At 37.9% G+C, this 27,909-nt stretch overlaps 2 protein-coding genes across 4 annotated transcripts in view; both read right to left on the bottom strand.

The window, feature by feature from the left end:
• The window catches only part of LOC127417591 (protein FAM193B-like), a 33,955-nt gene extending 23,701 nt beyond the window's left edge, over positions 1 to 10,254 (bottom strand). Inside the window, exons 1-4 of one of the 2 annotated variants that reach the window (XM_051657620.1) lie at positions 9,897 to 10,254; positions 8,728 to 9,000; positions 5,616 to 5,796; positions 3,872 to 4,087 (exon numbers count right to left, since the gene is read on the bottom strand). In XM_051657620.1, coding sequence (XP_051513580.1) covers positions 3,872 to 4,087; positions 5,616 to 5,796; positions 8,728 to 9,000; positions 9,897 to 10,058 — 832 coding nt within the window. In that variant the 5' untranslated portion in view covers positions 10,059 to 10,254. The remainder of the gene's footprint in view (positions 1 to 3,871; positions 4,088 to 5,615; positions 5,797 to 8,727; positions 9,001 to 9,896) is intronic. The other variant, XM_051657621.1, reaches the window with a different exon arrangement.
• Positions 10,255 to 12,478: 2,224 nt separating this feature from the next.
• Positions 12,479 to 26,850, bottom strand: LOC127417604 (protein ABHD18-like). Of its 2 annotated transcripts, XM_051657643.1 has the most exons (14): positions 26,742 to 26,849; positions 24,324 to 24,895; positions 24,079 to 24,187; positions 23,751 to 23,835; positions 23,505 to 23,605; positions 23,289 to 23,364; positions 23,125 to 23,209; positions 22,995 to 23,022; positions 22,710 to 22,848; positions 22,503 to 22,592; positions 19,859 to 19,960; positions 19,268 to 19,649; positions 15,474 to 15,636; positions 12,479 to 13,652 (listed from the first exon to the last, which is right to left on the bottom strand). In XM_051657643.1, the coding sequence occupies exons 2-14, from the start codon at positions 24,397 to 24,399 to the stop codon at positions 13,598 to 13,600; spliced, it is 1,491 nt and encodes a 496-aa protein (XP_051513603.1). In that variant the 5' UTR covers positions 24,400 to 24,895; positions 26,742 to 26,849; the 3' UTR covers positions 12,479 to 13,597. The 2 variants fall into 2 exon arrangements, with proteins under 2 accessions (XP_051513603.1, XP_051513604.1); XM_051657644.1 differs by lacking the exon at positions 24,324 to 24,895 and having other exon boundaries at positions 26,742 to 26,850.
• Between the last annotated feature and the right edge of the window lie 1,059 nt (positions 26,851 to 27,909).

Here is a 27,909-nt window from a genome sequence, read left to right as displayed (position 1 = left end):
ATAAAAAAATAATTTAAAAAAAAATTTCCATATACAAAATGCTAAGTGGAATGTATATTTTTTTTTTTTTTTTTTTTTTTTGGGATATGTCAACGATTAGCAACAACATTGATTTTTATGCATTATTTTTTGGTGCAGTGTCAGATTAAAAAAAACAAAAACAAAAACACTCAGGACAGAGGACAAAAATGTACACGTAATATATATTAATATTATTTTCCATTTTCACTGACTTATTCATTTTCAGGATTTAACCCTTTAAATGCCAGTTTGTTTACATAATGCCACTGTTGTTTTTTTTACACACACACACACACACACACACACACACATTTCTCAATACACACATACACTCTGACATTCATACCAACACACCCACACAATTTTATACAATTTTTACAATTTGCATAATTTATTCAATTGGCCTGCAGTGTTCTATAATACAGCAAACAGAAAATAGGAAAAAAGCATGTATATGCTCCATAGGCTAAACATGAGAAAAATGGCACCATCTGGTGCAAAATATTAAACATTTAAATTTTGAAGCCAGGGCTCCGAAATGAAAGCGTAATATCATAGAATTCATGATTTTATGCTTCAATGGCACTGGGATCAAATATTGCAGTTTTAATGGGGACATTTTTGTCCTTAAGGTCCTGAATGTAACTATTTTGTGTACACAGTGTATTATAGATGTATTACAGGAACTGAGGTTGACATATCAAAATTGCCCCCAAAATACACACCTTTGGCAAAATTTATGCCACTGGCATTAACACAGCCAAAATGATAAAAAAAATTAAGACAAAAATGTCCCGAAGGTCGCACAAGGTTTAAAATAGTACTAAATCGAAACTAATAATTTTAATTAGCATGTAGTAATATTGAGAGCATTTACCTGCAGATCAATACTGATAACCACCTAAAATAAGCTAAAAAAAACAAACCTGACAAATATAAGGCAAATCGTGTTTACATGATATTTGAAATCATCAGGTTATTTTCTGCTTTTGACGTCAAAACATAAACAGTCAATACTTGCGCACATTTAGACCTGTTGCGTTTATTAAATAATCCTCTGGCTGACTATTTGAGATATCCGCGATCACTGTGCACTTCAAATTCCAATCACATTTTAATGCCCAAATAACTGAATTTTAAGCGAATACAGTATAGGCTAAATGTCATCAACGGCATGTTTGTGTGCATTCATTTGAACTCCGAGCATCACTGTGCCGCAACGCGGAGGTCTACCAGAGGAGTCAGCAGAGGCTTGTGCCAAACTAACATTACATCTTCTCCTTCGTCTTTTAGACGACAACAACAAACACAACAATTCCTCCTCAGCATTCAGCAAAAAAAATATAAACAAATAAATATAAACTTTGATAGTGAATGCAAAGCATTTTTAGATTTTTTTTTGTTTTGTTTTTTGGGATATTCTCTCCTTTTCTCCCCAATTTGGCATGCCCAATGCGCTCCAAGTACTCTTGGTGGCATAGTGACTCACCTCAATCCGGGTGGCGGAGGACGAATCTCTGAGAGTCAATCCACGTATCTTATCACGTGGCTTGTTGAGCACATTACCGCAGAGACCTAGCGCGTGTGGAGGCTCAAGACTGGTTCTTACTCAACACGTCCGCAATATCGCGAGGGAGCGTGCAGCAAAAATGACGTCATTGTGGAGTGGGCGGTCGTGCGCATTGAGAGCACTAGACCTTATTTCGTGTGGTGGTGCACATGGCATTTCTTGTAACTGTGCGCGTGACTCCACATCTGAAAATGAACGACTTTGAGGCAATTCTGGCCGAACAGGTAAGTCTGTACAAGGAATCTCTATGTTCCATCCATGCGGGACCATAGAGACCTGGAATTCCTGGAAAGAAATTGCAGCCACAGTGGGGAAAGTAGCAGCGATTTGCCGAAAAGTTTGGAAAAATCTGAGAGACAAGTTTGTCAAAACCAAGAAAAAAGTCCATGGAAGAAGCGGTGACTCAGGCGGATACAAGAAAATTTCAGCAATTTTAAACAAACTTGGATGGCTTTGCCAGTTTGTAAAGCACTGGGAAACAGAACTGAATATGGAAGTTGAGGTGAGCAAAAAAACATTTTAATTTAATAACATTTCAGTTAGCCAAAATATAGTCTGACCTTCCTGCTGGGTCACTGTTTGGAACATAGAGTAGATAAACTCAGCAAAAAAAGTAACATCCCTTTTTCAGGACATTGTATTTTAAAGATAATTTTGTAAAAATCCAAATAACTTTACAGATCTTAATTGTAAAGGGTTTAAACAATGTTTTCCATGCTTGTTCAATGAACCATAAACAATTAATGAACATGCATCTGTGGAACGGTCGTTAAGACACTAACAGCTTACAGACGGTAGGCAATTAAGGTCAAAGTTATAAAAACTTAGAACACTAAAGAGACCTTTCTACTGACTCTGAAAAACACCAAAAGAAAGATGCCCAGGGTCCCTGCTCATCTGCGTGAACATGCCTTTGGCATGCTGCATGGAGGCATGAGGACTGCAGATGTGGCCAGGGCAATAAATTGCAATGTCTGTACTGTGAGATGCCTAAGACAGTGCTACAGGGAGACAGGAAGGACAGCTGATTGTCCTCGCAGTGACAGACCACGTGTAACAACACCTGCACAGGATCGGTACATCCGAATATCACAACTGCGGGACAGGTACAGGATGGCAACAACAACTGCCCGAGTTACACCAGGAACGCACAATCCCTCCATCAGTGCTCAGACTGTCCGCAATAGGTTGAGAGAGGCTGGACTGAGGGCTTGTAGGCCTGTTGTAAGGCAGGTCCTTACCAGACATCACCGGCAACAACGTCACCTATGGGCACAGACCCACCTTCGCTGGACCAGACAGGACTGGCAAAAAGTGCTCTTCACTGATGAGTCGTGGTTTTGTCTCACCAGGGGTGATGATCGGACTCGCGTTTATCGTCAAAGGAATGAGCATTACACTGAGGCCTGTATTCTGGAGTCACCCCCTTTCGTTTCAAAGAAACGAAAAAGGCGTCAAGTATAAATGCCTCGTCCATTTGGGGAGGTGTGCGCGCAGTCAGCGGAGGCTTGCGGTGCAGAGCCAGGCGAAAGTATAAACAAGGCTTCACGCTATTCTCCGCAGCATCCACGCACAACTCACCATGCGCCTCACCGAGAGTGAGAACCGCATTATAGCGACCACGTGGAGGTTAACCCAACGTGACTCTACCCAACCTAGTAACCTGGCCAACTGGTTGCTTAGGAAGCCTGACTGGACTCACTCAGCACGCCCTGGATTCGAACTTGCAACACCAGGTGTGGTAGTCAGCGTCTTTACTGGCTGAGCTACCCAGGCCCCCAAGTTGTCAACTTATTAAGCATAATCGTGTAAGACTCTTTGACTAGATCCATCCAAGTCTGATGCATATTGCAAAAGTTTGCGAGGTTCATGGCATCAAATCTTTAAGATATTCAAGAGTTTTGTTTGAGGCACTTAGTAGCAAGTAAATAAGATTTTTGAACTTTGAACATTGTTGTCTGTACAACCCTTCTCAGAGCATGTAGTGATGTTTTGTTAGTTTCCAAATAAATTGTTTCACTGGTCCTTTTTGCGCATGATAATAACCTTGCTACAGATAAATTCTCCAAGAAAATACCATCCCCTTCATCTATTCTACAGCAAAACTGTGGTTCTAAAATTAGAACAAGCACATCACCTCTTATCTTCTATCCCCAAATACATCTTTAATAAATCCATTAAAATGAAAAGCATCATCTGATATTAAGAGAGACTGTATGAGCAAATCCCTTAACTGACAAACTGGTACATGTCATGTTGCAGCCTGAATCGTCTTCTCACCTGGGGGAGTTGGTCGTCGACACATTGTCTTGAAGTGCTTGGGGTTGGTCTTACATAGATCAGTGGAGGCAGACAGTGTCTCAGGAGATGCCCCACTAGAATTCTGGGATGCAGGATGGCTGTAGGGACAAACTTTGGTCGCGGATGTTTTGGTGGCCTTCCCGGGAGCGTCATGAGAAGATCTCTTCTCGTGGCAAGCTGGTCCCAGTGTTCCACCTACCGGGACCAGAAACAACAAGGTCAGTCTATTAATTCCCTTTGTATGCGTGTTTCAGAAGAGCACTAGCTACCTCCAACAGAATACAAGAACATAGAAGAGTAGAATAGGGATATCATGCAGATTCTGATTGGTCAATTGTGTCATTCTGCAGTAAAACACTTTTGCTAAACTGTATAATCAAAAAGTATAAATAAGGCAGTCACATCCAAGTCAAACGATGATAGTGCAGAATCCAAACAACAATCCAAAGTAGAAAAAAAAAAAAGAGAGAAACAAACACCGGCAAAGATCCCATGAACAGGATTTATAATAGATAAGTAGTGATGTTTTCAAAAGGTTTTTAAAAGTTTTACATAAGCTTTCATCTTGTATAATATACTCATATAAATTTAAAGCAATATTTCATGTACATTTATGTATTTGGGTTGATGATGACATGACGGTCATTTTTGTCCAGATCTAAAAAAAAATAAAAAAAAAAAAAGCAATTCAAACACAAAACAGTTATTACTTGGACACCTCTTCTATAATGAGCATGTTTTCAATTTCTGAGTTCAAATTCATTTTGATATTTTTTTCTGGGGCTTAAAGTAAAAAATGTCATATGGTCTAACTGTCCAGAGATGAGAAGTGCAGAATAACCTTTTTAATATTTCTTTACAACTTTTGCCCACCAAATCAAAGTCACGTGGTGTAACCAATGTTGACAATACCTTAAAACAGAGTTTTTTTAAAAAGGTACAGTATTTTGACATTTTTTTGAAAAGGTACATTTTCTTCAGGCCATGTGGTGTAACCCTGAGAAAACGTCTTGATATTCTTGACCCCAAAATGCATGACATTTGTTAAAAAAATAAATACAAATAAAATAAAAAGTAGCTAGAAAATGTGTTACAATGAATGATTAAGTTGTGTACACTATCATGTATTTAAGGTGCAAGGAAAGTATTTTAATATAATTTACACCAAACTGCATTTAAAAATATTTTGCGAGAGACGTGTAACTAGCACAGCTATGTAGGCCATCAGTTGCCTGGGACAATGGTCAATTATACAGTTTAGCAGTCATTTAGTTGTCAACTGATATGGGTTTTTCAATGGAATGTGCCAATATCTAGAGAGCAGGTTGGCTGATATAAATGCCCATAAACATAATATAATTTAACAACAGCAAATCAGATGCACACAAAATTCCTGAAGTAAAAAAAAAAAAAAAAATTAAAAGCAATAATAACTCAAGTTTGCTTTAACTTAAAAATCTTGAAAACAGAAAATGTTAACTATACATTAATAAATCTTTTGGTAGATTTTGGAACTGACACAAGAGAAAGTTAACACTTCTATTAATCAGCAAAGTGAACATGGTTATTACAAAATGGCCAAATATTAGCCTGGCCGATATATTGGACTATCACTAGTCAATATACAAAATTATATGACAGGATAATGCAGAGATTGACCAGCCAGATTCAAGTACTCCACAGAGCCATGTAAAAGAATAAAATAGGTAGCAGAGGTCCATACCCTGTAAAAGCGCAGGCGTGCTGTGGTTGCAGTGAGATCCTCCATTAGAATGAGCGGAATTCCACAGGCCAGACAGTTTGCGTGCGGAGAGGAAGGAGCTGGGGTCCCAATCCACTGAACTATGTTCGGGATAACCATTCCCACAGCTCTGAGACTTACATGAGGAGTGGGACAGCGGTACCTGGATAGCACACATCCATCTTTTAGTCAAGTGACCAGTGTACAACACCAAAATGTAAGCTATGTTGGATTTCTCTCAGCGACTAACAAGGAGAACTTTGCGAAAGGGTGAAAAACTTTCTTTTGAAGCTTAGCAGTTTCAAGCTAATGCTTTGAAGTCAAAATGAAATCAAAATCAAATCTACCAGTATTTATTTTCTTAAAACATGTTTCTTGTCTTATTGTGCATGATTCATTGGTGCATGTCATTAAAAAAGTCTTTGTAATCTTCTATAATACGATCAAACTATAATAGCGCACAAGAGTCACAATCTGGAAAAATCCAATTAATTTTCCATAGTAGAATTAATTATTAACAATGGTATATGCTTCTGTTGAAACTGTCAGTCTGTGTTATTTAACCTTCATTTAAAAAAAATAAAATAAAAAAAAATAAAAAATCATGTTTAATAGTGGAATTCCTGGTGAAGTACTACACTACCCATGATCCTGAAGAGAGATCCACCAATCAGAGAGCTGCAGACCGCCCACTTCCATGATGCACTGTGAATGATGCAATCGAATCAGTCTCCCTACACTCTTAAACTACTTATATATTTGTATCCATTTTAATATTTTGCAATAAACACAAAATATATTGTTTCCATTCTCATTATCAACAACTTAAAATCAATAGTTTTTATTTTGCTTACATCATTTGCAATGCTTCATGGGATTGTAGTTCATTGTCCATTTTTTTTTTTTTTTTTTTTTCATGGCTTAGAACTCTTTAATTAAGTATTTCATAATGAAATTCCTATGGACAAAATCCTTCTAGGACAGCTGAAAAAGTGGGAGGGCACTGTTGTGCTCTAACTTACTCCGCCTCTTAAACACCTTTACTTTTAAGATGAGATCACCAAGCTCTTTTATTTTTTAACCCCTCACCTTTAACCACCTGTTGTTTTAACAATTCTCATGATCCAATCAAGTCTCATCCTACATTTTCTCTCATTCAATATCCTTTTTTACTCGGAATTTATCCCATCACTACAGAAATAAAATGGGATGAAAGAACCATTTTGTGTTAACTTTAAGTGAAGTTGCTGGGCCAAACTTTTCAGTACTATCAGACTTTTTGTGTGTTGTGTACACAGGATTGCCCTCAATGACATCCTGAACTCTGAGTGTCTAAATATGAGGACAGTTTTAGTCACAAATGTAGGACAGTGTTCTTTTTCCAATAAAAGAACAGAAGCAATCTAAACATCAACAAACATGAATGAACATTGCGCAATCAGCTAGCACACTGTTCCAGTAAAAATAACCAACAAAATGGATAACTTTAAACGCCACAGTCTTCCACCACTGGCTGTATGTTACAGTGTCCACAAAAACTTAATGTATGAATGTCATTGCATTAGACAACAAAATATCAAACCAAGAGGATTTTTGTTTTTTCCATGAAAGATTGCACAAGCACACTTTTCATTCTCAAAAAGCAAAACATGACATGATACTGTTCAAAAGCATTTGGACACTTTCTGGTTTTCAAACATTAGTGGAACATTTTTACAGTTAATGTCCTGAAGTACTGTGGTTACTCTGCTAGGACACTTGTGTGAACTTCAGGAGAACTGACTTTATCCATTAAAAATGACCTTGGGACCAGTTGGTTAACTATATTTGCAAAAAAAAAAAAAAAATGGCTATGAAAGTTCTGTGAAAATGTCTAGCATCATTAGCTTGCAGATGCAAAATGCAGTGCAGTGGTTTGATATTTTGTTACTTAACCTTAAGAAATGCATGCATTTTTAAGCGTGCGTGTACAATATGTTTTTTGGGGACACAGCATATGTATTATGAAGTACAATTACTTTTCACAGAAACAGTATATTTTTCATAGAAACTAAGGCTATGTTCACACTGCAGGAAAAATCAAATTGTTCAACAGGTTACTTTGATAGATCTGATTTTTTTCCGTTCAGACTGCAGTTGCTTTTGCTAGCATGTCCACATTAGTTGTCATAACGATGCAAACTTAAGTGTTCTATATACAGTATGAGTGTTTAGCAATAAATGTTTTTTTATGCCATTGTTTATGTTTTTCATGAGGGTAGTATCCAAAAATGTAACACATTCTTCACAGAAAACTGCATTAAAATGGGAGAGGTGACATTAGCGATGTTTGTTGCTATTAGGGTTTACAATTGTCCCCTTTTAGCTGGGACGTCCCGTATTTTGGCAGAAATTACGACATCTCATATGGTACGTATACTGTCCTACATTTTACCGGGCAGCGAAACATCCCGTATTGAAGGCTTTGTGTCCAGTTTTGAAGCATAAACGGGTCGGACAGTGAGACGCCCCATCCAGTGTTGAAGCACTCTAAATGCTCAAACGTCCCGTACTAGCGTGAAACTTTCAACCTTATCATGTTGTGGTGGCTTGCAGTCGGTTTGTGTTAAATCACCTTAGCGCATCTTTTTGGGTGGGTAAAGCCAACGTCTGTATTATTCTAACAGAGAAGTTTACACTGCTTTGGCTGCCCTGTGACATATACATGACATAAGGGTGTGTTCCATTCAGAAGTGATCATCCCTACACCTATTCTCCTCAAAGACTTTAACTTCCACTGTCAGAGGGCTGAAAATTTTAATAAATTGGTCATTTATTCTATTGACGTTACCTTATGGCATTTCGCTGTTGCGCACTGTCTCCGTATTTATATCAGCTCGATTTTTTTGCACGTGTGGGCCCCCTAGTGGCTTGGCCCTCCGGGGCACATAATCAGAAAACCCACTGGATGATCCGCCCCTGGTGCCCATGATGAAAACACAATTCGTGACAGAGATAAAAAGGTCTTAGAAGAACCACAATCTGAAGTCTTTTTATGAACATCCCATGAATTTGGAATTTCTTACAGCATCATATGTAACAATTTCCGGCCCACCTGCGTGGTTTGCTCCTGAACTGTTCTCCTCTCCTCCTCTTCCACGCTCTTCCTGCAGCTCTGACAGATCCAAAGGGGCACCTCACCCAACAGCGACTGAGAGAGCGAAGGCACAGCGTCTGCCAGCTTGCGGCCCGGAACCTCCCTCAGCAGCGCCGGGGACAGAGCAGGAACAGCCTCTGCCAGTTTGGACCCGTGACTGAGCCCGTTCACCTGGCCCGCCCCCCAGTCTTTAAACTCTCGATGGCAGAGCAAACAGCAGGTGTGCATGGACTGAGTGACGAGAGGGAATGAGGGGTGTTACACTGACAATTGAATTGTAATGAGGTTCTAAGAGCAGTAACTCAGAATCTATTGTGAACACACACACACACACATAAATTATATATATATGTTTGTTTACAACATTAAGCATTTAAGCATAAACCTTTAGAACAAAAAGTTTTCAAGATAAACAAACAAAAATTCAGTCAAGTGTGTCCAAACTTTTGAATGGTAGTGTATATCAGCTCAAACACTGAAACTGTTACATTTACAGTGATTCAAGTATTACTACAGACATATCTATGTTAAAACCCACAAAACTCCAAATCTGAATCATATGCCAATAATGCAAATTACGGCACATGGAAATGATGTATCTATAGTGATTTAATGCACAAGCATATGGAAAGAGATACTTTCTAGGTAGATTAGCAGGTATAGTAGCTCTAATCAGTCACTGCTTTAGCTTGATCTCCCCAAGAATAATGTAGTAGCCAAAGCAGCATAAGACAGTACAACACACTGTTAGCTTAGTGCTCGTGAAGCGACTTTCACTTTCCGACCTTAACAAGCTCCATCTAAACATTCCGTCATAAAACATACATCTTAATGTAACGTACAACCCTATTCGGGGACATCGGAATGCTGTGAGGGCGACACATTTATTTATTTATATCACTGCATAGGTGCAGAATGAGCTGCTGCTCCGCCCGTGCAGCGCTGGTGTGTAAAGCAAGAGCAGGCGATTCAAACGCCAAATAAGCGCGAAAACACAAATAACTGCACGTGCAATAGAACCCCAGATCGAGTGACCGTTAAAAACCGTTAAAATCAAGTCGCCAATGGCGCGAACCGGTTCGAAGAGGTGAGTGATGTTGGATGGACGTGTTGTTAGCATTAGCTACCTGATTGGTCCTGCTCGCTCCTGCATCTCCTCCACCGCCAGCGCCGCCGCCTGCAGCCGCTGCTCCCGCATCGCCGGGCTTCTTCGACAGGCTCTGCTGCTGCTGTCCCGACACTATATCCTTGGCCCCGATGCCCTGCTGCTTGCTTTTCTTCCTTGCCATCGCTTTAATCCGAGTTATGCCCGTTGGCTGATGTTTAGGTTGGGTGTAAAAACACAGTTTCGGTTCTTGTGGGCAGTCGCGAATGCTTCTGTTCTTTCTCAATGCAAGACAACAGTGAATATGGCGGAGGGCTGGCGTGCGTGTACACACACACACACACACACACACACACACACACACACACACACACACACACACACACACACACACACACACACACACACGGCTTCAGCAGGGTTAGGAAAAGCAGAGGACTCCATGTTTACTGAGGGCAATATTTCCATCACAAACTACTGTTCTGCAGGATTGAAGGTAGAATATCAACAGAGTAAACACGTGGATCATAATTAACTAAAATATACATGCAAACATGAACCGACACTTAAATTATGATAAACTAAAAAAATTTTTTTCTTTGTGTGCTTTTGTTGTGTTTTAGAGGGGGTTATGGAAATGTTTTAACCACATTTATATAAACAGTTGAAGTCATAAGTTTACATACACTTAGGTTGAAGTCATTAAAACTCTTTTTCTTTTTTTTTTTTAACCACTCCACAGATTTCATATTAGCAAACTATAGTTTTGGCAAGTCGTTTAGGACATCTACTTTGTGCATGACACGAGTCATTTTTCCAAAAATTGTTTACAGACAGATTGTTTTACTTTTAATTGACTATATCACAATTCCAGTGGGTCAGAAGTTTACTTACACTAAGTTAACTGTGCCTTTAAGCAGCTTGGAAAATTCCATAAAATTATGTCAAGCCTTTAGACAATTAGATTCTAATAGGAGGTGTACTGAATTGGAGGTGTACCTGTGGATGTATTTTAAGGCCTACCTTCAAACTCAGTGCCTCTTTGCTTGGCATCATGGGAAAATCAAAAGAAATGAGACCTCAGAAAGAAAAGTGTGGACCTCCACAAGTCTGGTTCATCCTTAGGAGCAATTTCCAAATGCCTGAAGGTACCATGTTCATCTGTACAAACAATAGTACTTAAGTATAAACGCCATGGGACCACGCAGCCATCATACCACTCAGGAAGGAGAAGCATTCTGTCTCCTAGAGATGACTGTAGTTTGGTGCGAAAAGTGCAAATCAATCCCAGAACAACAGCAAAGGACCTTGTGAAGATGCTGGAAGAAACAGGTAGACAAGTATTTATATCCACAGCAAAACGAGTCCTATATCGACATAACCTGAAAGGCTGCTCAGCAAGGAAGAAGCCACTGCTCCAAAACCGCCATAAAAAAGCCAGACTACAGTTTGCAAGTGCACATGGGGACAAAGATCTTACTTTTTGGAGAAATGTCCTCTGGTCTAATGAAACAAAACTGGCGCACTTCACAAAATAGATGGCATCATGAGGAAAGAAAATTATGTGGATGTATTGAAGCAACATCTCAAGACATCAGCCAGGAAGTTAAAGCTCAGTCACAAATGGGTCTTCAAAATGGACAATGACCCCAAGCATACCTCCAAAGTTGTTTTAAAATGGCTTAAGGACAACAAAGTCAAGGTACTGGAGTGGCCATCACAAAGCACTGACCTCAATTTCTGGAGGAATGAGCCAAAATTCCAGCAACGTATTGTGAGAAGTTTGTGGAAGGCTACCTAAAACGTTTGACCCAAGTTAAACAATTTAAAGGCAATGTGTATGTAAACTTCTGATCCACTGGGAATGTGATGAAAGAAATAAAAGCTGAAATAAATCATTCTCTCTACTATTATTCTGACATTTCACATTCTTAAAATAAAGTAGTGATCCTATCTGACCTAAGACAGGGAATGTTTTCTACGATTAAATGTCAGGAAGAGTGAAAAACTGAGTTTAAACGTATTTGGCTAAGGTGTATGTAAACTTCTGATTTCAACTGTGTGTGTGTGTGTATATATATATATATATATATATATATATATATATAAACTTACCTACAATGTGGGCAATTTTCACGAAACCTATCTAGAATATGTCCTGGTCCTATTTTACACCAAATTCAAAAGAAACAAATAAGAAACTATATTTTGCTTATAGCAAATTTAAGCCTATTTTTAGGGGCTATTTAAATGTTCTACATTGTAATATTATTTTTATGACAGTTACACACATATTAGAACCAAATATATTTGATCACCTCTTATACATTAAAATCAGCTGGAAAAACATATTTTGCTTCATATTGTCTTCCACATCACTCGTATCATATTTCTGTGGTTTCTTTCTGGGAAATTGTGTGATAACAGTTTCAGCTTTTATTAACTAGATATACGGTATCTTAACAGACAGACATAAAGCACATTTCCTACGCAGAGAATTATTAAATCCAATATCAATCACATTTTAACCACATTGTTAATGCAGTTCTAAAAGTGGCCTTGTTGCAACAATTAGTTTAAAGATCATTTTGAGGGAAAAACATATTTAGGATTTTCTTTTTTTATTTTATAATGGAGAAACAGAGAAATTAATTCTGATGAATACAGTGAATAGTGAGCACATGATGGATCAGATAAAAGTATCATTACAGGTAACAACACAAAAAAATGCAATAATAAACACTATTATTGTACACTGTATATTACTGTAGAATTTGGCAGTGATTAGTAATTAAACGATTGAAATATATGAAGCAAAGTTCAAAATGCAGTTCACAGAAAGTATATATTTTAAATTGTGTTCGTGTCTGTTTCTTGCCATCATCACCTAACTAACACATCAGTCTCAAAGAGTCAAAGTGTGACTGTAAATATTATATTCACTAACACTCACAAAGATATGTCTACATTTTGGAAGGATTTTAATTTGCTGTCATTATCTCTAAAAGAGCTATTTGGGCTCTTTTTGTTTTAAATACTTTCTTGCACTTTTTTTTTTTCAGAGACACATTTTAAAAGTTGAAGACAATAATAATGTAGCTAAACAGGGCAAATTACTTTCTTAATTTCCTTAAAAAAAACAAAACAAAAAAAAACATAACACTCTAAAAAAAAAATACTACTCTATTGTGATTGTCTGAGAGTTGTTGGGGAAATACAATAATCTTTTAATCATTTTTATGTACTTGATTTGAACCTAAAGTTTAAAGTAATCCATAACATGTTAAGGAGAGATTCTGATGGCACACTTCAGTCATTTACCCTACAATTCAAAACATATTTCTCCAAGACCTGCTCCTTTAAGAGGTTTAAAGACACCTTGATGAGTGAGTGAATTATGGGTTTGGAGGCACATCTTTGTCTCTTCCTTGTTAAGTATGTTTCAGACATGATATGTGATAAAAGGCAGCATGGTTAGGAAAACAGGGTTTTGTATGGGTTGCACACAAGGGTAAGTTGACTATAGTCAATGTAAGTTTTGCTGTACAGCTCAGATTATTGTTCAAATACTGCATACGGTCTCTCCTTGGGTAGCACCAGGCTGTTGGTTTCGGTTACAAGGTTCTTTGTGACATCAGGGCCATCACATTCAGTGTTCTCCTCCACATCATACTTTCTAAATGCCACGATTCTTGTCCGTACTGAGTACCAAAAATTCCATGGCTAAAAGCTGGAATACTTCTGAAGAAACCGGTCATAGGCGTCATAAATTGCTTGCCTGGAGGTCAAAAATGACGCAAAGGTTAATGGATACATGGTCCAAAATATTTTTTTGTTGTTGTTGTTGCAGCGCATGAAATGCAGCACTGTTTTGATATTCCTCAAACATTCTGGTTCAAAGAAAAAGAATTACATTTCTGCAATTAATTCAACCCAAAGCACTAAATGTACAGACTCCATTCAAACTTTGTTTTTTTGGATAACAGGTGTGCTATCTATTTATGAAAACTTTGTACATAAGAAATATACAAATTCAAGTTTGAAAATCTCCCATTGACATACCTCAATAGAATTTTCAGCATTCAAAATGTAACAAACAGCAACGACATCATTATAATATCTGCACAGTGAATTGCGATTGGTCTTCTATCTCCTAACTTCTTGGTATATTCGCATATCGACTTGGGACCCACTTTAGGTGTCTTTAACTACTATTTACTTAAGCATTTGACACAACGTACTTATTATGTACAAAATTGCTTTTGCATTGTAATTACATTTAAAGTACCTGCATTTAATTACATCTGTAGTTACACTGTTAACCTTACCCCTAACCCAACCTGAACACTTATCTTAAACACCTAACTCTACCCCTACTCCTAAACCTACCCGTACCCTAACCCCTAACCCCACTCCTAAACCTCCCATACAGTACCTCTACCTCAATAGCAGCAAATGTATATCTTGTGAGAATTTTGCAAAACAACATGTAGTTACACAATAAATACATTGTATTGAATGTATTTTAAATGTAGTACATAGTAGTTCAAAACACCTAATATAAAGTGGGACCACAAATTGTGTGAAAATGTCTTCCTCTATATATTTATATATAATATATATATTTACATACTATATATTTTACACTGCACAGTAATAGCTTTATCGATCCCTTATGAAAATTATCCATGGTTTTACTACTTTAACAGTTCAACTGGTATTTGTAGTAAAACCTTTAATACATAATTTTTCATAGTTTTACAAGAGTAACCCTATTTTAATCACAATATTCATAGTAATACCATAGTAATAATACAGAAAAACCTAAATTATGGTAATAAAAATCATATTTATTATGCAAAAAAACAAATAATAATAACAGGGTTACTACAGTTTTACTATAAAATTACTTTTTACTTTTTAAAACCAGGGCTTCCACACTTAAAAAAAAAAAAATGCCCTTATGAAAATTAACCATGGATTCACTATAATAAAACTGCAGTAACCATGGCTATAGTAACCATTCTGTTTTTCCAATTTCCTGCATTTTTGTGCCCTTGGAGGGCACTTCGAGAAGGGGACGCCACTCGAAGGGTCGTTCCAAACAAAAGAAAGAAAGTAAATTTTTTCACAAAGGGCCCTGTTCCAAGACTTTTAGTGTCGGCTACATTCAAACTGTCATGTCATGCTCCCTTCAGAGTGCCCACATCAAGAGCTCTGTCCTTCATAGTGAGTAGGGCATAGGGATGATCACTTTCGATTGGAATTCGCCCCATATTTTTAGTGGTAAGAACAACTGTAGTCAAACCATGTTAAATTGAGGTTACTATGGTAAAAGTGTTTTTTGTTCAACTATGGTTACTGCAGTAAAACCATGGTTAATTCTTGTAAGGGATGTATAAACCTATTGCAAGAAAACCTAAAATAATTGCAAGAGAACACAAAACTTTTTGTGAGGAAAGCAAAAATATTTCAGAAAATAAATTCCCTCCTTGTCCTCTAAGGGTCTCCATATATTAAAGTAGCAATAAGTTACAGTTGAATTATTGTGTTATAACCACATATTTTTACAAGTTGCAATATGTTCATTTCTGCTCACCGAAATAGTCCTTGTTTGAAGAGGTAAGCGCTGACGTGGCCTCCATTGAGGTAGCGAACCTCACAGCCAGACCAGATCTCCTGTAAGCTGCGAACTCCAGTTCGAGGAATATATGCATCTTCTTTTGCCTGGACTATTATGATCAGACTGGGATCTACAGGCACTGGAGACAGAGTACAAGAATGAGAAATCTCTTTATTGTCTATTGAACTGAATTCACTGAAATAACTACAGGAAGATGTTACTGTGAGGAAGTGCTTCACATCGGTGCTCAGAGTTGCTGGTTTGGAAACAGAGGTGTCAGAACTCTTGACTTGTTTCTCCTTGTGACTAAGTTTCTCTTCTGTTGTTTGCTATTGAGAAGCAAGACATTCTTTGCCCCACACTTATTTGCACAGGGCATGTTTGTGAATGAGAATATGTTGTAAACTTATTGCACTCTCTGGTGAAAATTCTCTAATTATTTACTCACACTCATGATATCCCAGGTATGTATGACTTTCTTTCTTCAGCAGAACACATTTGAAGAAAAATATCTTAGCTCAGTAGGTCCTTAAAATGCAAGTGAATGGAGATTTCTCTTTTGAAGCTTGGTTTAAAAATCACACACAGTCAGCATAAACGTCATCCATACGACACCAGCTGTTAAATTAATGTCTTTTATCTTTTGGTGCAAAAGATAAATATTTAAGTACATTTTTAAAACTCTAAATCATGCTTCCGTTCTGCAGTGGTAAGTGCATGACGTAATCACATTGGCATTTGAAACACGCAAAACTGACGCACGTGAGTCACACCCGGAAGAGCAGCGCTGTTTAAGTGAGGAGGAATGCTGTACAGTAGCTTGGTTGGTTTTGGTTTAGATCTGCATTTATCTGTTTCTTTACAATGGTGCGTTTGTGTGCTTATCCTGGATGTCTCAACCGAGTGGAGAATGTGAGATTACCTCTGTATTATGGCACCGCGAATACATCACATGAGAGACCCCTTGAACTCCACACTCTCGTAAAGCATTGGACTGACCTCAGGGCAGCTGAGAGGAGATGGCGGAAATCTAAAGATCCAGCAGATCTAGGTAAGTATTAGTCTCTGCTTGCAAATTTTTCAGATAACGTTAAATCTGCAAACACTTCCGACTACCATAACAAAATCAACAGCACAACAGACACTCACAGCTTGTTTAGAACATTCAACACACTTCTCTGCCCTCCCCCTTCTGACACATCACTGACAGCAGATGTCTTCGCCACATTTTTTACTAATAAGGTTACAACCATCAGCAATTCATTCTCGGCACCTCACCCTGTCAAACACCTGTCTCCTGTATGCAACTCCTGTCTCCATGTTCTCTCCTCTGACTGACACTGAGGTCTCTAAACTCCTCCTCTCCAACCACCCCACCACCTGTTCCCTTGACCCCATTCCTTCTCACCTTCTCCAGGCCATCTCTCCGTCCATCTTACCTGCACTCACTCACATAATTAACACATCTCTACTTACAGGCACTTTTCCCACTACATTTAAGCAGGCTCGAGTAACCCCGCTGCTGAAGAAATCTGCACTTAACCCCACACAAATAGAAAACTACAGACCAGTCTCTCTCATCCCATTCACGGCAAAAACACTTGAAAGGGCAGTTTTAAATAAAATCTCTGCCTATCTCTCACAGAACAAGCTGCTGGATGACAATCAGTCAGGCTTCAAAAGTGGACACTCCACCGAGACTGCCCTGCTGTCTGTCACTGAGTCGCTGAGACAGGCGAAAGCTGAATCCAGATCACACGCAACTCTACTTGTCTTTCCAGCCCAACGACACCACAGTGACTGCTTGAATCTCTGCCTGCCTGGCAGACATCTCGGCTTGGATGAAGGAACACCACCTGCAACTCAACCCAGCCAAGACCGAACTCCTTGTCTTTCCAGCCAACCCTGCTGTTGAACACAACATCACCGTGCAGCTGGGTACAACTACAGTAACGCCTTCCAAAACGGTCAGAAATCTAGGGGTAACCATCGATAACAAACTAAATTTCACAGACCACATCTCAAACACCGCAAGATCACGTAGATTTACACTCTACAATATCAGGAAGATAAGACCCTTCCTCTCTGAACATGCCACACAACTTCTTGTTCAGTCACTTGTCATAACTAGACTGGACTACTGTAATGCTCTCATTGCAGGCCTCCCTGCATGTGCAATTAGACCTCTGCAAATGATCCAGAATGCAGCAGCACGTCTGGTATTTAATCAGCCAAAGAGAGCGCATGTTACACCACTCCTTGTCTCTCTTCACTGGCTGCCGGTTGATGCACGTATCAAGTTCAAGGTTCTGATGCTGGCATACAGAACAGTCACTGAGTCGGCTCCAGCATACCTAAAATCATTTCTGCAGAGCTACGCACCCACTAGAAGCCTGTGGTTGGCTAAGGAACGTCGCCTTGTTGTACCAACACAGAGGCACCAAAACACTTTCCCGGACTTTCGGCTTCATCATACCACGTTGGTGGAATGACCTTTCCAACTCCATCTGTGAAGCTGACTCACTTTCTGTCTTCAAAAAACTGCTAAAAACACATCTTTTCCATGAGCACTTAACCAGTCACAAAAACAAAACATTTCTTGTTGCACTTTAATCTGTTTTGAATGCTATTCTGACGCTAGTGAAACTTTGTAATATGGCACTTCTCGTATCACTGTCTCCTTAAGATGATTCGCTTATGTTTTCCTCTTTTGTAAGTCGCTTTGGATAAAAGCGTCTGCCAAATTAATAAAAGTAAATGTAGTGAAAAAGTACTTAAATAGTGATCTTTTTTCGCACCAAAAGCGATCGTATCGATTTAGAAGACAATAATTTAACCGCTGGAGTCGTATCGATGACGTTTATGCTGACTGTCTGTGATCTTTGGAGCTTCAGAAGAGAAATCTCCATTCACTTGCATTTTAAGGACCTACTGAGTTGAGATATTTTTCTATTTTTCTTCAAATGAGTTCTGGTGAAGAAAGTCAGTCATACACCCCTGGGATGATATGAGGGTGAGTAAATAATTAGATCATTTACATTTTTGGGTGAACTATCCCTTTAAAAGGAAGAGATCATTACAAAAATGAAGATTCTTATATTCTTGTTGTTCCAAAACCACATGCAGCAAAGCAGACATTTTTGAAGAAATGCATTATCAATTGCAATTAGTTGGTGATCAGAGGCTGTCAGACTCCAAAAAGGGCAAAACATTTGTCTATGACTTGTACTTTACGTATATTCCAAGTCTTCTGAGGCCATATAAAAAGTTTGTGTGAGGATCACTCTGAAATGTATGCCATTATCCACTGATAATCTTGCCCTCCCCTGAAGCTTGAGTGTAACCTGGTTTCACATCCAGAATTAAAAAAATGTTTGCGTCTTTTTCAGTTGCTAAAGAAGAGCCAATAGTTTTAGCATCAATGATGTTGATACGGCATTTTTGAATCTGCATGTAAACATGGGCTAGACACAAATTTTGGCCAAGGTAAAGATTATCAGTGAATAACTATTTAAATTTCATTATTTCACACAAAGCTACTATATGGCTTCAGAAGACTTGGACATGTCCTCTAGACTACTTGAATGTTTCATTTATGGTGTTTTTTTCTTAAGAGCTGAATAATTTTTTTTTTTTTTTATCGTTTTGGAACGACATGAGGGGGATTAAATAATGACAGAATTTTCAAGTCAACTTTATTAAAAGGAAAATGTAAAGAAAATATTCAAAAACACATCCACTTCACTTGCAAAGCAAAATCAGATTCGCACCTGAAAAATTGGCTATGTGTGTGCATTCGTCCATAACTCCCTTCATGAAGCAGAGAGACTCTTGCTGCAGTGACTGTCGCTGGCCTGACCCAAAGGTGATGTTCTTCGCATGTAGCATGTCCAAATGAGGCCCACTACTGCTCACAGCAGACAGCATCTGATCCAGTCCATCTCTCTCTCTCCGCCCCATCAGCAGGGCCGAGTCTGAGGTGTGACCTCCGCCCCCGGGCTGAGAACACGAGGCTGACGAGCCTGGCCCCATCTGGTCCCTCTTTGTTGAGTGCAGGTTAAGGAGGTCATGGGTGAGATCCAGGTCTGTGAGTCTGTCGAAGCTGCCTGGGGCGTTTTTCACGAATTCCTGGCCCATCCGGAAAGAATCTGTCTGAAAATCAAGGGCATCAGCGAGTTGTGAGTTATCAGTCAAATATGTTGCACCTTTGTCTTTTATTATCAGTCATGTGATATATTTTGCATGGCACTAATTATAGCCTCTTTTTATCTTGATTATTTTGTGGTTTCCTTAACATGACTGAACCAAGTAAATTCATTGAAAGTTGTTTTAACTTTGTATGTAAAATATGGCACACCTACCCCACAATACTCCAGCATATTGATGATTTCCTCCTCATACACAGTATGTGCAGCATACTGCTTTTCAAGTTCCCTCCAGTTCACAGCTCTACTTAAAACACCCTGAAGAAAAAAGGATATACATTTTTTCTTTTATTTCTAGGTTGGTTGAAGATCTCAATATCATATTGAGACACAAATAATTTAAGTTACTTAATCTTTTTACATGAGAGTAACACTTGGTGGCTTGTGTTTTAAAATGTTTTGATGGTTCTCAGTCCATTGACACAGGAATGAAAACATTGCAGGTAAAGTTATTAACAGCCATGTCATAGCTGAACAGGTATGCATAACTAATACTGCCTTCAAATCCTCCTATTTGCAAGTACAGAAATCATTATTTTGACTCGTACTCATTTTATCATGACTTGTGCTGCCACAGAGAAAATTTTGTTTAAGCTTTACTTGTCACAAAACTGCTAAATGAGTAGTCCTTTCTGGCAAGCTTTATAGTTATTCTTCATTAAGCATTCAACCTTCAATGTACAGTCAACATTCAACTTGAAAACTTAATTATGACAAATACAAATTTGCTTCAGTCATGATTCTTGAATTGACATGCCCCAAAATAAATATAATTCTTCTGATATGACTTAAAGGTATAGTTCACCACAAAATGAAAATTCTCTCATCATTTACTCATCCTCATGCCATCCCAGATCTGTGTGACTTTCTTTTTTTTAAGAATTTTTCAGCTCTGTAGGTTCATACAATGAAAGTCAACATGGTCCAAAACTTTGAAGCTCAAAAAGCACATAAAGGCAGCATAAAAGTAATCAACTCAACTCCAGATGTTAAATCCAAGTCTTCAGTTGAGATAAGATAGGTATGGGTGAGAAACAGACCAATATTTAAGTCTTTTTTTTACTATAAATCTTCACTTTCAAACAGCCCTTCAAAGTGCTCTTTGCTCTTAAGAGTTCTTCTTTTGATTTTGTCGATTCACATTTTTCGTGCATATCAGCACCTACTGGGCAGGGAGAAGAATTTAAAGGTGCACTCAGTAACGTTTTGCTCGTGTCATCTTGGACTTATAGTGACACCTAGTGGTGTGGATGCAGAATCATACAAAATCAGTATAGTTTTTAGTTACAGATGCCATTGTATAAATGTTACTATTCACAATCAGCCATGATTAATTTAATCCAAGAGTGAAAGTGTCCAATAACAAGACGGTTACTGAGATTAAGCGAGTAGTATTCAGCTGGTCATGTGATTCTAAAATGGCAGTCTCCATAAGGGCGCCCCTGCCCCATGTAGAATAAAACAGCTTTTATAAGGTTACTGATATGACTAGAGTCCTCATCTCATGTGAGTGCTCATGATTTTATACATATGTTTCAAAATTACAATTCATTAATACACAAAAATTACAATTCGTTTAAGTTAACGATTTTTATTTATTTTCTTTTGGAGCATGAAAAGGAGAGTCTGAAATCATTGTAAACCGTATTATAAAGACACATTTTAACATTTCTATCTTCCTCCTCAAAGTTATGCATCACTTCAAAGGCATCTTTCTTTTTTTATAACCTGTATAATAATAAAAATATAGTTAAGTACATGAAGTAAGGGATAATGTAACAATGTTTTGCGTCGGGATCTTGATCACCCTGTTGGGTTTATTTTGCGATAACAACCGGCTGACTGTACATTATCCCGCTTATTACACGGCTACTAAATAAATAAATAAATACATGGACATAAAATATTGATTTGTGTTGAAATAATGTAATTATGTGACAAAAAAGAAAATCGCTGAACAGCTGAAATTCACCTCCGGTTTGTGTCGGGAGTTCTGTTGTTTATTTTGTAATTAATGAACGTCTGACTGCTCATTGTGCATCTTATTACAAGACTACTTGACAAATAAATAAATAAATGCACATGAAGCATTGATCTGGTTTGAAATGATTTTATTAGCTTACTTGCAGAGATCGCACAGTGATCCGAGAAGCAGGAAAGATGGCTCAGATGTGGATGTGCGGTTGTTACCGAGAAATATCAGCCCACTAGATGGCACCGTTCACCAATTAGAATCGAGTATTTTAGAGAGTCGAGTAATAATAATTAATAATACATAATATTACAACTAAACAGAAAATTACAAGCTGAAATACCGACAAAAAATATTTTGAGGTGATTAACACTAATAATTTGAGCACCCGTTACAAGTGAGCAAATATCATTGCTTCATTTTACAGAGCCATTTAAAAACTAATGATCATTAAATCCATTGTCTTATAAATTAAGCATCAGCTGCGATAAAGAGAATGCATAGTGATGGAAACAGGACATCCAGTATAGATACATCTACACATTTTTAGTGAAAAAAGTGAGGAGACAAGTACAGTATCCAGATATCCATGTTTGAACCTCTCCTCTTGCTGATGCATAATTACAGACTTTATTAAAATGTTGTGTTTTGAAAAGGCAGCCAAAAAGTTTTTAGCATTAAAAACATCAAAAGCATTAATAAGATAGTGACGTTTGGAACATAAGTTATTTTGATTTACTATTGGATCTTGGGTACAGCATAAATTACCAATATGTCTAATGTGTTGCTGCTAAAACTCAAGAGTAGAGGAAAATGTTGAAATCTTACTGTAGTAAAAACACTTGAGGCAGTAGTCCAGGATAAACAAGGTATCAGTGGAATCGGTTTGGGCCAGTTAGTTACAGCTAATGATGCCATCTAGAAAGTAAACAGATAAATAAATCATTAATGGATTTTACATTTGGACTTCCCACAGGTTCTTGTGAACACAATGGACTGGAAACAACATGAACATTAGAGCCAAATGGAACCTACATGTCCTCCCATAGAAATGCCAGTCATGCCCAGAGGCCAGAAACCCTCTCGCTCCAGCCAGTGTAGCAGAGCTGCAGACTCCAGGATAAGGGCTCCACCCATAACAAACAGGTCTGATACATTCTTCAGACTGGAGCGACTACATAAAGCACACGTAATCCACAATGTAAACATGCATTTCTCATACCACATAGACATGGACAACAACAGTTTCCACCACAACTGCAGCCAGTTAACACTTAATTGATGCTTAATCTTAAACTACTGAATGTTAGACACACTCACAGTTGGTCTTTAGGTTTCCTGTATCCGTGTGCTGCTCAAAAGTCAAGGAGTTCTCTGATAGGTTTAAAGGAATTCTTGACACTATGTTCTACGTCAATCTAACATGCAAGTTTAGCATTTCTAAGGATATAATAAGGATTTTCCAACAGAAGCGACGCCATCCCTGATTCTTTCACCATCGGTCTAGCCATCAGGGTTCGTCTTCTCCAGAAAAACTGGAAAATATGAATAATAAATTAAACCGATGATGATGACATCATAGAGACAAGACAATCCAAGTTTTAGCAAACTCACGTGGTCTCCAGTTCCAGCCAAATGAATACAGACTGGTCTGTGTCTCTTCCATTTCTTGGGTACGATGAACTGGAATCTGCAGGGAATGTTGGAACAATATGTCTTCATTTGAAAGTACTTTGAATACTAGCCATTTAGTCTCACAATAAGACCATGCTATCAGATTATCATCCTTCAGATTAGCATTTGGTGTTTGTGGGTGCTTGTTTTGGTTACCGGGCTATGATGGACTCTTTTGGCAAGATGCCGGGGACAAAGTGCTCCAGAGGTGATATGAAATGTCCGTTGTGAATTTTGCAATCTGAGTGATCCTCTACCTGTGGGTACAGACATTTTGTATTGAATAACTGTTTAGAAAACTACAACATATACCATAAAATGTATTTACTGAGAGAATGTTTATTCAGAGAAAATTACAGTACTTATATGATAATGATAAAAATTCACACAAGTGAATCTTACTTTGTCAATAAATATTGGATAGTCCCTTGGTACTAGATTCTTGCACCTCTCCCTGTTGCCTATGATTTTCCTAAACTCGAATATTCTGTAATATCAATACAGCAATTTACATATAATTAAATAAGTACATTTCATGAAATATATTATGAACATTTCACCCTGATCACTTTACAAATCTGCAAACCAGATATAATTTAGAACAAGCCAAATACAACCAAAAGTTAGAAACATAATACCTGTACAATTGCAAACATTTATTTTAGCATTATGTTGTACATCATTATTTGATTATTATCCATTCATAGTGTTTGTGTTTAGTATAGCATACCTTTTCAGGTCCTCTGGCTTCCCCCACCCTTGGATGAAGAGTTTGGTGAGGAGAAGCCTTCTATAAAGAACATCAAGCCGGCTCACACCCATTGAAAATAAACATTCTTCTGCAAGAGAATGAAATACATCATTATGTTGGCTCGACAAAGCCAACATACTATTATTCTACAAATTTGGTTTAGAATTTTATTTTACACAAAGACCAAACTTCAAACTACACTGACCACACATGATTGCACAGACCTTCAGACTGTTCTGGAATTCTGGTTCTTTTCCAAGTGATCGGATTTAGGGTTTTTGCACAGCAGACAATCAACATTGGAAAAATCCCATTGACTTACAGTGACGGAATGTTCATATGGGCAAAAGGAATGCTTATTAATTCAAACTCCAATTGTCAAAAATTATTCTGTAGGGGGTCTGGGTAGCTCAGCGAGTGTTGACGCTGACTACCACCCCTGGAGTTACGAGTTTGAATCCAGGGCGTGTGACTCCAGCCAGTAGAAGTAGAAGTGACTCCAGCCAGGTCTCCTAAGCAACCAAATTGGCCTGGTTGCTAGGGAGGGTAGAGTCACATGGGGTAACCTCCTCGTGGTCGCGATTAGGGGTTCTCGCTCTCAATGGGGCATGTGGAAAGTTGTGTGTGGATTGCGGAGAGTAGCATGAGCCTCCACATGCTGTGAGTCTCCACGGTGTCATGCACAACGAGCCACGTGATAAGATGAACAGATTGACTGTCTCAGAAGCGGAGGCAACTGAGACTTGTCCTCTGCCACCTGGATTGATGTGAGTAACCGCGCCACCATGAGGACCTACTAAGTAGTGGGAATTGGGCATTCCAAATTGGGGAGAAAAGGGGATAAAAAATAAATAAATAAATACAATTATTATGTAAACAAACCAGCAAAAGGCCTTTGATCTGGTTTAAATGGCTATCTGTCTATCTATATATCTGTCCGTCTGTCTGTCTATCTATCTGTTTGTTTTTCTATCTCTCTGTCTATCTTTCTATCTGTCTGTTTTTCTCTCTCTCTCTCTCTCTGTCTGTCTGTCTATCCATCTATCTTTATCCGTCTATCTTTCTATTCATCCATCTATCTGTTTGTTTGTCTATCTATCTTTCTATCCATCCATCCATCCATCCATCTCTCTGTCTGTCTATCTTTCTATCTGTCTGTTTTTCTATCTCTCTGTGTGTCTGTCTATCCATCTATCTATCTTTCTATCTGTCTGTTTTTCTCTCTCTCTCTCTCTGTCTGTCTGTCTATCCATCTATCTTTATCCATCTATCTTTCTATCCATCCATCTATCTGTCTGTTTGTCTATCTTTCTATCCATCCATCCATCTATCTGTCTGTTTTTCTATCTCTCTGTCTATCTTTCTATGTCTGTTTTTCTATCTCTCTGTGTGTCTGTCTATCCATCTATCTATCTTTCTATCTGTCTGTTTTTCTCTCTCTCTCTGTCTGTCTATCCATCTATCTTTATCCGTCTATCTTTCTATCCATCCATCTATCTGTCTGTTTGTCTATCTTTCTATCATCCATCCATCTATCTATCTGTCTGTTTTTCTATCTCTCTATCTATCTGTCTAACTATTTTTCCTCTCTATCTGTCTGTCTATCTATCCGTCTGTTTATCTATCTGTCTATTCATCCATCCATCCATCCATCCATCCATCTATCTGTCTGTTTGTCTATCTATCATCCATCCATCTATCTATCTGTCTGTTTTTCTATCTCTCTATCTATCTGTCTGTTTTTCTATCTCTCTATCTATCTGTCTAACTATTTTTCCTCTCTATCTGTCTGTCTGTCTATCTATCTATTCATCCATCCATCCATCCGTCCGTCCATCCATCTATATGTCTGTTTTTCTATCTCTCTATCTGTCCGACCGTCTGTTTGTTTTTCTATCTCTCTATCTATCCGTCCATCCATCCATCTGTCTGTCTAGCTAGCTTTACTGTAGTGTCTGTATAAACATGAAACTTCAAATTTTTAAAACTAGATTAAACTTTAAGACAAGGCTTTGTCAAGCCAACATCAAAGTTTGTCTTGACAACCGTTACCAATCTACTTGTAGTTAGAACTTGTTACAAGTCATAATAATTAAAACAACTCTTAATTTACCACTCAGTGAGGGTTATGGCTGTTCACATTTCAATATATAAGAACTGACCAACAAAGAGTGCAAAACACACACACACACACACTTAAAGGAAACTAGCGGTGCACCTTCTACAAAATACAAATGATATAGGCTATCTGTGGATCTGTGACTTTATATGGTGCAATTGACTCTTAGAAAATATTTAATTTCCAGTTTACAATTAAAAAATCCCCCTAGCTGGGTGTTTGATTATTCATTACTTGACATTTATGTTAGTTTTGAGGAAACACTCAGTATCTCAATGCTAAACTTACTCGATGACACTTCAATGAGTTTGATAAGGAAATTTGATATTCATGTTACTCTGAACTTAAAATGATACTTTCCCATTTATAAAGCAGCATGTAGCCTAAACATCCCACACTGACTGTTTTAGTCAATCTGACCGGCTGTCAGTGATGGAGTTTCACAATCTGCATGCCTCTCTAAACATATGGAAGACATTTGAACAAAGTGCGAATGAATGAACACAAAGAAAAAGCTGTATACCTCAAACTAAAAGTACGTAGATTTGGGTGTCTTTGAAAAATTGAGATCAGCACACATGACAGAGGGCGAATTCCGTCAGCAGGTCCAGCGCCATCCCAGCGTTCACTGCCGGAAGTGCCGTAAGAAACTCTTCTTCTTCTACGCTCATCACGGCTTGTGTTGTGCACAGATACACCAGCAGGTGGCGGTATTGCTCAGATTATAATTCGGAGTCTTCCTGAAAGCGCTTCATTCCACAGTCAAAAAACCCTAAGAGGATTCCAAATTCAGTTTCTAGCATAGTGGGAAATTGCCTAACGGGAATTTCCTAATAGGATTCCAACATATCACACACACACACACACACAATACTAGATCTTTTTGAACACACGGTTCCCAAGAGCACTATAATGATAATAGGAAACATGCTCCTGTCATCAAAGTATTTTCATGACTTTTAAACTCCTGTTGCTCCCCATACAATTTTCTTTACCTGTCCAGTAGGGATCTAATAATTATTATAGTCAAAGCAAAATGAAACAGCCTGATAACATTTTCAATGTAGCTATACTGTAGGATGTAATTTGATCTTTGTTGGATCCCTTTAAGATCCTTCAGGACTGTTTCTAAATTATGATGATTAAAAATTATATAAATAGTGTGTGTGTGTGTGTGTGTGTGTGTGTGTGTGTGTGTGTGAGAGAGAGAGAGAGAGAGAGAGAGAGAGAGAGAGAGAGAGAGCATATATATACATGCATATACACATTTGTATATTAGTGTTTGGTTACTAGTATAAATGATCTACTCTTTAATATACTGCGTGGTTGGACCACTGAATTTAGTTTACATTTGTTGAAAAGGCTAGATATGAAGGAAAAAGTAAAAGAATAAAATAATAATCATACAATAATAATAATTTCCCCAACAAATTTAGGAGTCCATGTTTATCTTTTGTGTTGTTGCATTTATTTGACCATTTTATATCAAACGTTGTGCATAGCTTTTTTGTTTAAACAATGCAACAGTTCAGTCAGATGAGCATCAGTGAATATATAAGCCAAGTTAACTTAGTTCATTCCGACATTTGAAAAAATGTACACTTACAGTTATATCTTTCGTGTAAAAAATATATATTTCTAATTTTAAATGATTTGCTCTCAGTGGCTAGTGTTATTTATAAATATTTATA

The sequence above is a fragment of the Myxocyprinus asiaticus genome, chromosome 27, assembly GCF_019703515.2.
Source record: "Myxocyprinus asiaticus isolate MX2 ecotype Aquarium Trade chromosome 27, UBuf_Myxa_2, whole genome shotgun sequence".
Lineage (NCBI taxonomy): Eukaryota > Metazoa > Chordata > Actinopteri > Cypriniformes > Catostomidae > Myxocyprinus > Myxocyprinus asiaticus.
The sequence above is the reverse complement of the archived record's forward strand: the minus strand, read 5'-3'. Positions and strand labels throughout refer to the sequence as shown.

Excerpts from the sequence above, each read along its gene's own strand:
- LOC127417604 (XM_051657643.1), bottom strand. The coding sequence starts at position 24,399 with ATGTTGATTGTCTGCTGTGCAAAAACCCTAAATCCGATCACTTGGAAA. Across the intron at positions 22,849-22,994 it reads AGGAAACCTAAAGACCAACT|TCGCTCCAGTCTGAAGAATG; the intron begins GTGAGTGTGTCT and ends TGCTTTATGTAG. Across the intron at positions 19,961-22,502 it reads CCTCAAGTGTTTTTACTACA|GGTGTTTTAAGTAGAGCTGT; the intron begins GTAAGATTTCAA and ends TTTTTTCTTCAG.